General features: G+C 39.7%; 1 protein-coding gene across 1 annotated transcript in view; it reads left to right on the top strand.

Moving 5' to 3' along the window:
* The window catches only part of gabbr2 (gamma-aminobutyric acid (GABA) B receptor, 2), a 177927-nt gene extending 162914 nt beyond the window's left edge, over window positions 1-15013 (top strand). The window contains exons 15-19 of the mRNA XM_069695489.1: window positions 1207-1431; window positions 1747-1929; window positions 2747-2876; window positions 8201-8318; window positions 11181-15013. Coding sequence (XP_069551590.1) covers window positions 1207-1431; window positions 1747-1929; window positions 2747-2876; window positions 8201-8318; window positions 11181-11346 — 822 coding nt within the window. The 3' untranslated portion in view covers window positions 11347-15013. The remainder of the gene's footprint in view (window positions 1-1206; window positions 1432-1746; window positions 1930-2746; window positions 2877-8200; window positions 8319-11180) is intronic.
* Window positions 15014-16680: the final 1667 nt, after the last annotated feature.

Raw genomic sequence — 16680 nt, 5'->3', positions numbered from 1 at the left:
TTTTCAAAGCCGGACATTTTTAAATCTTACAATTACAGGCTTTAATTAATCACAGTTTACTTTGACATGGTCACTGGAGCAAGGATGGAACCTTCTGTTACTTGAGGCCATCTCTATGAAAATATGTTAATGGGAATACAGATGACTCCACATAAACACTTATTCACTCTCTTGCCAAGAGTTAGATGAGAAGATGCATATTTTTGCAATTAATTAAAATTGAATTTTTTTTTTTTTTTTTTTTTTTTTATACAGCCCACAAATAACACATTTGAAACATGCTAATGTGCTTGTTCTAAAACCTCAATGAAGTCGGGGCAACTGTAAATTCCACAAATGTCTCCACGTTTACAGTGAAGAAAAATATAAGAAGTGAGACAGCAGTAAATCATCTTATGCAGATTCAAAGAATGCAAAAGGTTGACTGAGTAAAAGCAAAATCCTGCCAAAATATTATAAAAACAGAGATGGAAGGAGGGAGACGATGGTGGAGGCACAAGTTGAAGTGTTTTGATGTAAGATAATAAGACAGGAACAAAGAGGTGTGGCAGTAGATAAAGTGTGAATAAGGTGATTGACAGGAGCCCACATCTGTATGAGGCATGAAGAGGGACAGCACAGGAAAAAAAATCTCGAAGGCTTGAGTCATTCCTGTTTACACACACACGCTCACATATGAATACACACATTTCACGAGTACCTGACATCCATGTTCACATGCTCACACTCCTGAGGTGCTCTAAGCCTGGATAACTATTCTTTTAATTCTTCTGTTGTTATTCCACTATCTCTTTTAGACTCTGAATAAACAGGCAGGCCACCTCACACACCACACGGTGAATTATTGAGCATAATGCTGCTGCAACTCCAATGTTCCACCAAACAAAACAATTCAGCCTCACTAAAGATTTTACAAGCATGAAACTGTCTGCTTTAAATTGGTCTCTTTAGATTTTTTTTTTCCCCCTACTTTGTAATGAAGTTTATCTTTATTTGCTTCTTAAGTGTTTCTTTAATCTAAGTTAAATTAAATGTCTTCACAACCTGAAAGTCAACCAAGTATTTCGCATCAAACAACAAACACTTAGTAAGTCAACCTCCTTTATTGTTTAAAAAAACAAAACAATTTAAGACTCGCAGCAGGAAAATGAAAACGGTCTAAACTGCTCTCAAACTTTATGACTCTTCCTCTCTTTTCCGTGACAGCTGTTTGGCTGTTTCCTGGCGTGGGAGACAAGGAACGTGAGCATTCCCGCTCTCAATGACAGCAAATATATCGGCATGAGTGTGTACAACGTGGGCATCATGTGCATCATCGGTGCCGCTGTGTCTTTTCTGACCAGGGACCAGCCCAATGTCCAGTTCTGCATTGTAGCACTGGTGATCATCTTTTGTAGCACCATCACACTCTGCCTGGTCTTCGTTCCCAAGGTCAGTTTTTGTATGAACAAGGTGTGTGTGTGTGTGTGTGTGTGTGTGTGTGTGTGTGTGTGTGTGTGTGTGTGTGTGTGTGTGTGTGTGTGTGTGTGTGTGTGTGTGTGTGTGTGTGTGTGTGTGCTTGTGCGCCTGTGTATGTGAGCACAAGTGGTTGACCCCACATTGACATAAATTAGAGTGCACACTCACCCACCTTACTAAGTCCTAGAAGCTAAAAATGCAGCGCAAACAGTTATGTGAAGCTATTTTAGCCCATGTAATTTTATCCCAAAGTGCAGCGGTATCTAATAGCCATAACCCCTCTTCCAGTTTATCAGCATGAGAACAAACCCAGACGCAGCCACCCAGAACCGAAGGTTAAAGTTCACCCAGAACCAGAAGAAGGAAGACTCCAAAACCTCCACGTCCGTCACCAGCGTCAACCAGGCCAACACTTCTCGGCTGGACGGGCTTCAAACTGATAACCACCGCCTCCGCATGAGGATAACGGAGGTCTGAGCCAGTGACTTCACCCTCTCTACTTCTTTTAACTATCGATCATCATTTTACAAGACAGAACAGCAGTACAGCGGGTTGTGAGGTTTTTGATTTAATCGTGGGAAGGAGAGATTTTAAATGTTATTAAGGGTTTAGCAATTGAGCAAAAATTCAATAAGAGAAGGAAGAAAGAACAAATCATTTATCCCCACTGAAGCTGAAAAGGAAGCCAGTTCATTTTTTTAGATATCAGTCGTTTTATTAAACTTGTATTAAGTCATGTTAAAAGCATCTGTAATCACAAGACATAGTGTTGTCACCAAGCGGGTCTTTGTGCCACGCGTTACATTCACTGTAACGTACTTGTAAAAAAATTCCACTTATATTGATATAGAGTGACAATTGAAAAAAATCCCTCAGCACTCACCTCAGCTTTCCATCCGATGTGTCAGAGATGAATTCCTGCTGTTGTCCTTGCTTTTGTTCATGACAATTGCAAATAGGGAGCTGTTCAGACACTCTTGTAGGATGAGTAAACTTGTTATGTCTTTGGCAGGCAGCAGTCTTTTACATTCTTTTCTGCGTTTGGAGATGTAAAAAATGTTTTTTCAGCATTTTGTTATAAAATGATCAAACTCAACCCTGGGTAACATTTGGCTGATAACCCCGTAGCCTATTTGAGATAGGCTGTCTGTGAATATTTCATGAAAATCTGATTAAATAAAATACAGTTTCATAGGAAAGTTTTTGTGCTTTCTCTACTTTACCATCTATAATAACCACACAAAAAACAGTACAAACTAACAATAATTCTATTTTTCTGTCTGAAAAGTTGGACAAGGAGCTTGAGGAAGTGACCATGCAGCTGCAGGACACCCCGGAGAAAACTCCCTACATTAAACAGAACCATTACCCAGATGCCAATAACATCCTCAGCATACGCAACTTCACAGATGGCAAAGGTGAGAAACTGGCTGTATGTTTACATGTAACCAGGACTTTCGTTGGTGTCAATCACAGTCTCGTTAGGCTATCTGTGTGTCTTTGCTCATTGGAGACCTGTGTTTCATAAATTTGTTACCCTAGGAACTATTCCATATCATTAAAACATTATTCAGACATGGATGCAAGAAAGAGTCAATTAAAATCATGTGAAGTGGGAGAAAAAATTATAAAAAAGTAAATGTTTTGTTTATAGAACCATCTATATTTAGCTGATGCTGGCCTCTTCATCTGTATGTGTTGGGCAGTTTTGACACTGTTGAAAAGCCTGACTTCAAGAGCACAAACTGCTTCGCAATGGTTTGACTTACATGGAAAATAAAAATAAAACATTACTCCTGGTGACCTGTCAGATGTTTGGTGAGTTTGAAGTACCAAACATATAACTAACTCCAGCGAGTGATTAAAACGCTTGTAAAACCAAAGCTTGAACATATTTTTATACCTGTGCACTGTTCAACCGCATTGCGCTCAGTGGTGCCACTGCTGGCAGAAAACGTTATTGCAACAGTCTATAATTAGACCTCATGATGAATTTGTTTAATTAAACTGATGTGTCTTAAAATACCTGAATGGAACAGGATGGATGAATTAATGCACCTCAGATGTTGCCGTTCAGTGAGATATAATTAAGTTATCTCTGTTTATTTTTGAATTACTTTGTTTTTGAGATAATAAAGTACATTTCAATGGTCAATCATAACATCCAGTGCTGGAAATGGTATAAAATTCTAAACTTATCCTCTCATACGTTATCTAATTCTAACTCTTTACTATCTGTAATACTGTGTTTGCATATTCAGTGGCTTTAGTAAAGGATTTGAATGCTGCTCTCAGAGCTGCCACAGGAAGGAATATCTTGACATTATTTTTTCACTGCGCCTGTCAGCTGCAGGTGAAGAAGGGACACAGGAGTGCCTGTGACATCTATAATGAGTCATACGATTAACTACAGTAACTGCATACTCCACTGCTGTTTAGCCAGTTTTACACATTTTGTAGTCACGCCTCATCAACTCATGCTCATCAACACCTTTATTATCAAGCCCAGAGTGCATCTACACATTATTTTCTACATACTTATTTGGTGTTTGGGGTGTTGTTTGCTCTGTCAGGGCCATCTAGAGATAAGAGTAAAGAAAGGTTAAGGAGCAGTTCAGGTGAGCCATCAATGGGGCAGACAAGCTTATGGAAGAAGTATATTATCAAGTGCTAAAATATAAAGATATATGTCACACCAGGGTTTTTTTTTCCAGTCAAGAGAGTGTGTGTGTCTATTTACCCTTCTAACTTCTCCCCAATGCATGCTGTTTAAATTAGTGCCGCTGTATCTCAGACTTTATGAAGACTGCTGCTTCAAATTGAATCAGTGAGTCGTTACAGCCCAGCAGTATCACTTTGAATTAGGCACCATTTAAATAGACCTAGAGTGACGGTGATGTACAGCAGCAAAATCCAGCATGTCTGACGCACACGCCAGCACAAAGCCGCTCTCAGGGGTGTCTAATGGATCTGTCTGAGTTTTGGGAAGGTAAAAGAGAAAAACAGCTGCGCTTGTTCTGCGGATTGGGAGCAGAGCGCGGTGGAATCATCCGAGAAGTTCCTCATCTGTGAAAGTTCATAGTTATGCAATGAACCGATGGTACTTAATGAGTAAACTCACAGATCAACATTCCTAATGCTTCTTTTTTTGCTTTTGCTTGTTCTCTGCTACTCATCTTTTGCATATGCACAAACATAAACACACAGTAGACACACACACACACACCCCGTTTCAGTCCAAATAATGTCTGGCTTTAAAATTAGATCAGATTATTGGTTGATGTGTATGTAATGGTACCAACACAACAACAGATTTGATTTGAAAATATGTTTGTGGGGTTGTGTTGTGTTGTGTTGTGTTGTGTTGTGTTGTGTTGTGTTGTGTTGTGTTGTGTTGTGTTGTGTTGTGTTGTGTTGTGTTGTGTTGTGTTGTGTTGTGTTGTGTTGTGTTGTGTTGTGTTGTGTTGTGGTGATGGAGCAGCTCAGTGTTGTGTTTATTAGGGAACACAGAGAGTGAGAAGTTGGTGCCAGGATTATTTTAATTAGTAGATCATTAATAAATGAGCTACCATCTGTGAGGTTTTTGACCTCCTTTTATTTTCATCCTGTCAGGAATCCCAACCAGAACACTGCATCATATTTGTCAGCTGTGGGATTTCTTACAGGACCTGCTATGTAACTGCTGTGGCTCAGAGTATTGTTGGATGTGTTGTGACAACGTATAGATTTCACACTATATTTTAATTTTTTTTAAAGATCATGAAAGAAAAAAGAAAAAGTGTGGCGAGCAACCCGGAAATAATTACCTTCTGTAAAATCCTCACATTTTCCATTTTTCGAGAGTGATGTCTCTAAAGTGCTGGCAGCAGCTGGCAGCTGGCACCAGGCTCTCCTTAGTGAACTAAATTCAAGTTGTGTGGCTCATAGAAATTAATCTATTTCAGACTGAATATTTGCATGTGCTCTGGTTATGCTGTCAAGGGAGAACAGCAACCAATATAGTATATATGTCAAAGACTTCGCTGTATAAATATTCATTTACAGAGACACATTTGCAGAAAGAAAATCATAATGTGGCTATCAATCATTTAGAGAACCTAATAGTTATACTTTCAAACATGTTCAAGCAGTTTGTGCAGAAAGAAGAAAACTCTGCAGAAGTAAGGTCCTAAAAAACATTGAGAGAAATGAGTGCTTTTATTTGAGTGAATATTACTTACAGGCTATATGAAAACCCCAGTCTGCATATAAACTCATTTTAAGCTCTACCAATTTAATTACTGCTTTTTAAAAATCATTCAAAGAGAAACGTATCAGCCTGTAGGTTGCTGAAATGTTCATGGTAATGATCTCTTAAGGAGGGAGAAGGTTCAGACAAAGAGAGACAGCACATTAGGTGTTGCTCGCAGTCATCAATCTGACACACATTATGGCAATAAAATCGCAGGTCATTAAGCCTCCTTTAAAGATCACCAGCATATAAACTTTTCCGAGCCTCAATCTGCTTATGCCATGCTTGACGGTTATCATCCTCATCACTGGCTCCTAACTGTAGTCATCAGTATTCATAAGAGAGCTGGTCTAAATGTATTGGGGGGCTGTGAATGAGTGGCTGTTATAAGAGAAGAACGCTGTGTCAACAGCGATTACGCTCACTCACAAGGGGTGAGAAGCAACACTCCACCTCTCTCTCTCTCTCTCTCTCTCTCTCTCTCTCTCTCTCTCTCTCTAACTGTCTTCATGAATATGTACAAGCACATGGTGATGCTGGAGAACACCAGCCGATGACAGTTTAGGTTTGCTTTTGTGACAGATTGGCAGCCAAGGCCTGATTTTAGCCTGAGAAGTTCCAATTTAAAGAGTGTAAGTGGTCTAAGTATTATATATCATGTTTTTAACTGATCTGCATGTGCTGTAAATCTTTTGTACCCTACAATGGTAATTCTATAACTTTTAGACTTTTTTTAGGACTGTAATTACATTTTATTTATTATTGATTTATCTTTTGATTAATCAATTGATTGTTTTCACAAGGTAATGTGAGAAAGCCATTAAAATGCTCGTCATTTTCCAGAGCCATAGATGGTGTCTTCAAATTGCTTGTTTTGTCTGACTAGCACTCTAAAAAACAAAGATAGTGGCAGAAAGGTGGAAAATGTTCACATTTGAGAAGAACATCAGATGAAATGTACCTTAATAACTGACGACTGTTTTGGCACATTCAGTTCTGACTGGTCTCAGTTGATTTTTTTTTTTTCTGGAGGTTAAACACCATCTCCAGGACGGCAACGTTTATCAAAGACAAAAATATATTTGTAAGTAGCTGGGATTTCTCTCATCCATGGAGACATGGAGATTTTCCAAGTCTGGCATCATTGGGTTTTTGCATGTTCTTTGCTCGTTTACATGTAGAGTTTTTTTGAAAAGCTGCAGGGAGCTTGTGCTTGTTTCCCCAATACAGTACGCTGTTGTGTTAAACTCCTCAATTCCCCGAATCTCTACAACGAGGGTTTAGAGTGCAAAGTCAGCATGATAACTACATTACAGGGAAATACGCCAGGCTGAAATAAATTGGAATCATTTAAGGTTGCAGAAAATCTTGGACTGGCCATGCAGAGACTTTTGTTCTAAAAAATAAACTACTTTTTTTGTGGCACAAACACACATTCTGTGTCTGAATCTATAAGGAAATGTATAAATATCTATGGCGGTGCTTTTAAAACAGCTCAGAGATCTACTTTTTCATAATGCAAACCGGACTCGTCTACTCTAAAATTGTTCAGCAAGCTCAGATGTCCAATCGGGGCATGGAGTGCTGGGATCTGTGAACCGGGCCAACAAGTTCTGGAAAATCTGGGACAACTGGAGAGAAAACTGTAGGGAAAAAAGGAGCATTCTACTATTCTCCAGGTGCAGTTTGGGAAGACTCATAAGATTGTTTATTGACATTTTTGGTTATATTTAGCCTTATTGTCTGCATCCCTCAGTAACATCAGAAGTGTCTGCCCTTCCTCTACGGATAAAAAAAATGTTCCATCACTTTTTATTTTCTTTCCCTTTGTGCCCCCTTTTGAATTTGTCCAGCACAGGTTACACTTGTGCACCTGTGCTTTTTAGATGTCATCCTTGATATGTGATGTGATGTGATTAAAGTATATAATCTGTGTCCTTTTCTGCAAAAAAGGAACTGACAAGCAGTCAGTCAGTCGGTTGACAGACATGGTTGAATTACTGCCAAATCAGTATTATGAGGAAGACTCAGTGTTTTTATATTTGTGCTGATTTTTCTTTGGCAACCTGTGGCCATGTTTACCTTGGTATGGTTGGTAAAGTGTGAATGCTGCTATTGATTTCTGCCGAACCCAAGACAGCATTACTTACTGACTTAAAATGATGATCTGAGGTTTGGGGGTTTGCTTCCTGAAAACTGTGGTGCTGTTCTTCTGGATCCACATCAAATGTAAAAGACTTTCCACACCCTGGACGTTTATCATTATGACTCAAAATACTTAATTTGGGTCAAGTGTAAACACAAACTGCAGCAAACATGAAAACACTCTCTGCTCATTTTATCTTAGTGGTGTAAATTAATTTTATGCAGTAAAAATGCAAATTTAATTGACTCAAACTAAAATGAATCCCTTTCCTTGGTGCTACATGACATAATTAACTGAGAAGTGACGTATGACTGTCCATTTGACAGCCTATCGTATTTTTGATGTCTACACGTGTTTCTGTGCAGATGGAGAGAAGTCGATACTGAAGAACCACCTGGAGCAGAAACCGCAGGCGCAGTGGGGCTCCATGGATCCTTCCAGAATAAACAGAGGTCCCCTGGAGGATATCAACTCGCCTGAACAGTGAGCTCTCCCATTTCCTTAGCACCTCTCCCCCTGTGTCCCTCCCCCCTCCCTTCTGTCTTGTCAGCTTTCTCATCAGATGACACGTCACACGTAGCGCAACCACCAGCAGCTCTCAGGCGGTTGCTCTAGCAACAGAGTCCTAGGAAAGCATGGACCGGCCCTGTACTTTTCTCTCCCACGCCCATCAACATACATATAACCACATAAAGTACTTGTGTATCTCCCACTATGAAGAACTTACTGCAGCTTACTTACAGTCAAACACAAAAACGTGAATGTAGCTGTAGCTGTAGTGAATTTAGCTGATTGATTTGTTGTCCCAACTAGTGAAAGAAGATGGTCACGAACAATCAAAACACTCGTGACAAATCCAAAAATGTATGTAGAATTCACTTATTATTCATAAAGCAGCGAAAGCTGAGGGATGTCGACTTCATCAATAGGGAGGAGGACACTTCATGCATCATTGAGAACTCTTCCTCCCACACTTGTTTCAGCAGAACCAGGAGAAAAATGCAGAATGTAAAAGAACAGATGAATGGAGAGTGGGGGGGGGGGGGCACAGACAACGCGGGTACAATATTGTGGAGAGGGCAGTTCCTGGGAGAAGATGGATTAAGAGAAAAAGATGTTTAGATAGAAAAGAGAGACAGAGATAAGGAGAAAAGGGTGAAAGAAGGAGGTAGAGACTCACAGAGGCTTATGTAACCAGTGATTTACAGCTCGCATTGAAAGCAGCTCTGAAAATAGACAGGGAGGAGAACAGAAGTAAAGGAACACTTGGAGCTATTCCCATGCCACATGAATGTTTGATCACATGGAGGGAAGAGAGATGATGAGTGCCAGCAAGAGAGAAAGAGAAGAGAAAGAAGAGACCAATATGAAGAAGTTAGAAGAGAGTACTGAATAGAGAGAGGTAGAGCAGGATGAATACTTTATGACAAATCCAAAGTCACGCGCCAGGTTCATGTAATTGTTACGTGTAGCATCCGCGTCACGCCATACTCCAAAAAATACCCAGAAAATTTGAAAAAATTCCTTCATGAGAAAACAACACAGGATTTCCATCACAAGCGGAACAGGTCGGGATAACCGACTAGGCCTGAGGACCATTAATATTTCAGCATTCACCTAATTAAGTCATTTTTCTAGGTCTATTGCTGAACAAGCTTGAATTTCATTACCCCCCTCTTAATTTTTTACATAACTGCCATTTGGTTATGTAAGTTTCTTGCAAACGGCTGGCAGTGGCACTGGCTCTGGCGAGGTAGGGTGCGAACTGTCACACCAGGCGGAAGCATGAAATGTTCTTTTTGTCGGATGATCCCAGAAGCTGCGAGGAACGGTGGATAAGGGGTTTAGTAAGGAGAAGTGAAGCTGGGAAAAAGGGTGCTTAAGAATACACAGAAAACAATTAGAAAAATTGCTGAGGACTTGTAAGAACTATACTAACTTACTATTCTGTGTCTATTCTGATCTATTCTCCCTGTTCAGTTTTTCGCTCAGTATAGCTCAGTGTGATTACTTTAATACTCTGTTTACATCACCAAACAAAAACAATGAAAATTTGAATAGAAAATTGGGCATGTTTATTGCATGTGCCAACTTCAGGAAGACTGTCACAAAACCAACCATTGAGCTAAAATACAGCATTTTACTGAAGCTTTTCTATGAATACATCTGTCACAGGAACAGAAATATAGCACTAATCCTGTTTCTAGTTTCATAATTAATTGGTTTTATAATTGATTTGTCATTGCAAAAAAACAGTTACCATGGGAAGATGGTGATGACATGACTGAGGCTACTCAACCAAACTCAGGTGGTGCACTCCAGTTGGTCATTAAGAGTCACTGATCTGACATCAAATCTATGCACAATAATTATGCATAAGCCCAAAACAAAACATGAAAGCAGCCGCTGAGTGATGATAAATAAAAGAATACCCTGCCTATCCCATATGATGCATATTCTGATCGATCATGAAACAGGCATTGTTGAGAGCATTTAAAGTCAGGTGCACTGGCGCAGAGCACCGCACATACAGTTGAACTTAGCAATAACAAGACATTAGATTTTATTTTTAATTCATACATTTCTTATTACTTACTGTAGCATTGGAAATGTTAATAGTTAATGATCTTTTTTTTTTTCCAACATCATTGCAAACAAATCTCCCCTGTATTTACATACTGTAGGCTATTATATTTAATTGTAAAGCAAAGGTAATCAACGTGGAATACGGCAAAGCAGCCCAACAGCACCAAACAATTTTATATTTATTAAGTGTAAATGCAGACATTGTAGTCACAAATTAGTGCACACGTTATATGGACGGGCAAAAAGGAGGGATGCAGAGGTCTGCGTGATGACTGGGACAATAGTGCAAGGGGACTAACTAACAGTTTAAAAATTAATAGCGATTTCTTTTTTTTTAAGTAACTACAACCTTCCCCTTGTCAGTTTTTTTTAAAGTTTTCTATCCTTAATCACTGTTTACTTTCCAAAATCATGGTCTTTGCCTTGTCTTAACCATGTCAATAATTTAAAGAACATTAAATGCAAGACAGGTTGTCTACTACTGGGTGCTCTGCAAAAATGAGAGCTTCTTATAAACCAAGGTGCAGCAAAAAAACAAAAAAACACAAGGAAAATCCACATAGTTTAAAATCATCAAATAGCCAACACTGTAAAAAGAAGAGTGATACATATTTATTCTGTGAGTAGTAACTGCAGCTTTCTGAAAAATATTGCATAAGTGCACAAATTCACAAAGAAGTTTGAGTCTACAGTATAATACAGTATTTGAGTCGGTATACTGAAACTTCTGACATTGTCCAACTCTTTTTCTACCTGCAGCATACAGCGTCGACTCTCTTTGCAGCTGCCCATCCTGCACCACGCCTACTTACCTTCCATAGGAGGGGTTGATGCCAGCTGCACCAGCCCCAACGGCAGCCCTGGTTCCAGCCCAAGGCACAGACACATGCCCCCCTCCTACCGGGTAATGGTCTCTGGCCTGTGAGCTTCATTTACTCCCCCACCTGGCTCTTTTCAGAGGAGACACATATGGTTCTTTTTTTCTACAACAAACAGACTGATATCATCAGCGTCTATGTGCGTATTTTGTCTCGGATCAAGGAGGACAGGGGGAGAAGAGAGGGAGGGGGGACAAAGTATCACTCCTCATGCCTCTTCACCCCGGTCTCTCTTGAGAACTGATATCCTCAGTCAGGAAGGGGTGGGAGGAGACAGAGTGGGTACTGGATGACCCTTAAAAACTCCCGTGATTAATATCCCCTTGTTCATCTGCTCCCCCTGCCCAGGCATATACACAGATGCACAGTCCAACACAGATAGATATATACAAATACACACACATGCACAAACACAGTGACACCAATAGCAGAGCAGTGGTGGACCAGCCCTATTCTGACGTGTAGCCTTATCTGCTTCAGAGGGGATTGTCCGTTTATGTTCCTTATCTGTTGTATGTGTGTGCTCGTGACGACATGCAAGCTTTTCATTTAACTTGAGTATTTCACTGCTTCAGTGACTGGATCCCGGTTTGGAGACGTGGAATTTGCAAAACCCAACAATGGAAATCATCCGATTTACTGCCCGTCCCCTCCCAACCTTGTGCAAACATGTAAATATCATCATTTCTGACATTAATGTACTGTAAGCTTTGTATATGCTGTGAATGGACACTTCAATGGGTTCTAAGCGGGGAGGCAGGTAGGCATGAGATCTCAAATGAAAGCTTATAAAACATGGCATCCTACAAATTAGACATACGTATGAAAGAGATATAAATTTGTTTGTGTAACTGTTGATAAATTAGCTTGTGGGCAGCAAAGTAAGATGCATCAAAGTCTGAGTCACAGTACGTGAAAATGCACCAGGGCCCATTTCTCTAACGTGGTGAGATGCACATGGCTCTTTTTTCCACTTAAATTTGTATCACTGGTTTTCATCGGAGACTTCACATCAGACTTTTCGTAGGCCTTCATATTTTACAACTTATTATGTCCTCAGAAAGCATGTTATGTTATGCCTTTGACGAGGTTTCCAAGGCCGCATATGTTAGAAAATAGAGCTAAAAGACGCCACAAGAGTGTTTCACAGTTGTCTTTTATGTGTGTTACATGCCAAGAAATGCACACATACAGATGTAACACAAGAGAGCACCTTATGAAGTCAGGTGGTTTTCAGACACGGCATTAGTGACGGGCCTGGGCATACTGATCCCCACAGACTGGTCTCCATAGACTGTTACGATGTCCATCTGATCTAGCCCTCACAGCTAACCAGCACAGTTAAGGGCGATGGGGGTGTCAATGGCACACGACTGAAATACATAAAACAACTTTGTCACAAGAGACAAAACTCAAGAAGTGATGGTGGAAAGGATGTAGGTCTACCAGTTCCACAGCTAGCTGGGATTAAATGGTTGACCTGAATTTCCATGCGTGGTGGGAAAGACAATAAACACACGAGTCTCGTGTAATAAGCCCCAACCGACTGTAGCTTTCAGTTCCAAGACGGTGATGCTACCACTGCTGGTCACAATGATACAGCACAGACACAGGGCTTTCCTTCACAGATAATATTGTGTGTCATGAAAAATCACTTCACACTTAGCAACAGTGAACATACCTCAGTTGCTATGGAAATGTAATTCAGTGCCGCTGAACTTGGCCCAAGAAGGCTGCATTGAGCACAACGGTCATCGACAGTGTCGTAATTTTTTGTAAAACTTTCCTCATGCAGGAGAAAAAGCAAATGGGGACTACGGATAAAAAAAAAAAAAAAAAAAGAAGACTTTTTTATCGAGTGTGAGAAGGTTTGTTCTCAGCATATTGTTTCACCATTGGTGTCTTGGTTTTTAGTTTTTAAGGCGTTTGTCGAGCGCCGTGCCTGTTGTCTTATATTGTAGCCTGCAGGACCCACAATACATACATAGGGTGATAACTGCGCTGGCCCAGCAAACCACAACATTGGCCACACATCTGTAAATTGTACAACGTGTCATAGATTATTTTAAATTCCATGCCTTTGTGAATGGGACGGTTTTGAGAGTTACTTGGCGAAAGCTCCACTTCAGCCGGAGTGGATTTCTCCTGCAAGCTTGCTGTCGGATCACAAACCGTGTCAATCAGTCTTCAGTTGAAAGGCCGGTGGAGAACACAGAGCTGGAGCAGGAGACAAACGAGCAGAAATCCACCTGCAATCGAACATATCAAGGTGACTCCCTGTGAGAGCTCCTTCCCCCTCCCAGCCCCTGCTGAGCACAGACCTCCAAGGAGTCACAGCTTCTCCTGCACCTTTGCCAACCAGAGAATCACGGTCACTTGACGAGTGAGTGAGAGACGTTGTCAGAGGGTTGGTTCTTCCTTCAGGAGAAAAAAAAACCAACCGCACATTTTATATATTACATTATATGTGATTGTGTACAATTCGCTGATACCCTGATGATGGTGTCCATGTATGGAATATTTGGTATTTGGCTTTCTCAAGACGGCATGAAATAAAATGTATAATTCACAGAGTTACCTCTGTTTTTGCAAATGTCGTGACAAATCCACTCTGTAGTTTCATCCTCTCACCCTGCAATTTGGTTTTACATGTATTTCCTCGCAAACCATGGGTTTAGGTTCCTTTAACCTCTTGATCAGTTCACACACGTCAATGCCAAGATTCTCAGTGGACAAACTCAACATCATCATATCGACTATGCTACTGGTTTAGCAGCTATTCACTGAGGGCAATAAAGTGAAGGTAGTAGCAAATGAACAATCTTGATAAACCATTCCTGGCTTTTACCAAATTATCAAATTACTTTTTTTCTAGTCCATCCAAAACACCAAATGCAGATCATCAGGTACTGTACCAGTCTTTTTTCTTTTTTTTTAATTGTGCCCTGATTTTTGTTCATTTAATTCATTTCCATCTATTTTCAACATGAATGACAAATTGTTAAAATGCAATTGTGGTAGGTCAAGGGCTCATAATTTCCTGTAATAAATAACATCATGCTGATGGTTTGTATTTGCCACAGGTCTTTTTGCCTTTTTAGTTTGAAGATCAAAGTGACATATACGTATATAATTATATCTTTGTATGTGTCATCATCAGGGTTTCTGAGGAACACGAAACATACATGTCCAAAAATATCACAATACGACGAATATATTAAGTGGAAAAACACAGGTCCATACTGTTACTGTTTTGTCAGTTTGATATGTGGTATCACATGGCATTAAGTTCAATTAAGAGTTTAAAATGGTAAACAAACCCTATGTTAAATGCAACATGTTCAAGAGGGGCAATAACTTGTTTTCTTATTACAGAAAGAATAGAGAAATATATATATATATATATATGTATATGTAAAGATCTTTACGTACATTCTCATTTTTACGTAGGAAATATTTCACAAATATGCCGCAAGGATACTTGGAAGTCATTTTTTTTTTAATTTACAGTATCTGTAACTATGTTATGTACAGATGAGGTCTAGATATGAAAAAATTGTATAAAATAAGTATCACACTTGGAACACCTGAACATGTTTTGGAGCCATTAGTTGTTATGGGGGGATTTGAAAAACATTATTTTTTTGTTGTCTGAATGTTATGGACAGCCTTTACTTTTCACATCATCGTTAAATAAAGTGAGACTGAAAATAAGGCAATGTTTGTTTTATCTCCACGCATCTTTTGGCTGTAGTAAAGTCACTGTGTGATAGCTTCGGTAATGTTGATTTAAAGGCAGACACTCCGTGAAGAAATCAATCTTTTTAACAGGAGAATGCCTCGTGCCGATGCAGCAAAAACAAGATGTTCAGTACATGAAAACACTATTTGTCAGAGTGCACTTAGCATACTGAACCACCATTGTCACCAAAAGTAGCTTTTAACAGTGTGAATTACAGGTGACAAAGAGTGCTGCTGTCGTCAGCTCAGCTGTGATTCACAGTATGTTAATTCCTCCTTAAAAGCCAAATAAATCATTATATCACAAATGTAAATAATACTACTGCTATTAAGGTTAATGAACAGAGCTTGTATGGGCTAGTTTTGTACTGAACTGAACATGGGAAGTTTGGATTATACCAACAGCCTGAAGTAAAGACAGAATCATGAATGTCAGGTTGCATTTGATTTGCAATGCGTTCATTTACTGTGCTGTTATACAGCTTAGCAATGGTTATTTACCACAGCCAAGCTAATACCTAAGCTGTATAAGTAATCGTATTGTTCACAGTAAGACACTTTCCCTGACGTTTCAAAAACTGTATGTAAATAATAAGTGAATAACACGTATTGGGCAAAAACAGAGCAGCGCAGCGATTTGAGGGAACATCGAAGTGACTATGAGTACCTCTGGGAGCTACTACTGAGAAACAAACCGTACAAAGAGACACAAAAATATTAAGAACTGTGATGTCAAATTAAAGATTTGCAATATGCCTTTTTTTTTTACTGAAGAAATTTGAGATTCCTTTTCAGAAAATGCTTTGGTGTTACTAAAACCATGAACAGCTCTGTTCTTCTTGTGCTCCAGGAAGCCACGACAACATGCAGCATGCACATTATCAGGACAATAGAGCAAAATCATCTTTACACTTGCTTAGAATTTCTGTCTGTTAGTCTGAAAAACAATAATGCTGCTATGACGACATCCACAGTTAAAGTAACATCTGATACAGCAAATAAATTCACTGTATATGTTCCAGGTAAGGCAAGACCAAAACACACAAACACACACACACACACACACACACACACGCACACACACACACACACTCCTTTGTGACCTTAGTAGTGCTTTGTTTGGTAAACTGTCGAAAGCACCGTCTCAGTCCAAAGGCAGAACATTTAAAATGGAGGGAATTGAAGCTATGTGATACACTGTCAGTCAACAATAGTTGCCAGTTGAATCTTAATTGGCCCACACAGTGAGTGAGCTGTCTGCAGCCCTCATACAGAAAGGCGGCACAGAGGAAGAATGAATTTGTAATGGAAAGTCTTGTATGTTGAAGTCGATAAATAATTGAACTGTTAGAAGGAACCCAGTGGCACACAGGATGAAGGGGACGAGTGTGTTCCTGATAGTGTCACTGTGTTTGCATTTGTGTCTATGTGTTCTTCATTTGTGTTGTTTGTGTAAGCACAAGTGGCTGGTTGTCAAAGTCTTTTCTGTGTCTTTACTTTCAAATATTTAGTATGTGGATGCTAGACACAGTTGCAAACTGTTCCTCGTGGAGAAGCATCTGTTTGGGACAGTGGGCGACCAGAACCTGTACTGTCATCTGGCTGTAAGTAAAAGAAGGTGCTCTTGACTTTATTTGGGC

The sequence above is a fragment of the Brachyistius frenatus genome, unplaced genomic scaffold, assembly GCF_029030835.1.
Source record: "Brachyistius frenatus isolate BFR_SWC_R1_liver_20210118 unplaced genomic scaffold, ASM2903083v1 Contig_2, whole genome shotgun sequence".
Lineage (NCBI taxonomy): Eukaryota > Metazoa > Chordata > Actinopteri > Embiotocidae > Brachyistius > Brachyistius frenatus.
Note: the sequence above shows the minus strand (reverse complement) of the source record. Positions and strands in the feature narration are given on the sequence as shown.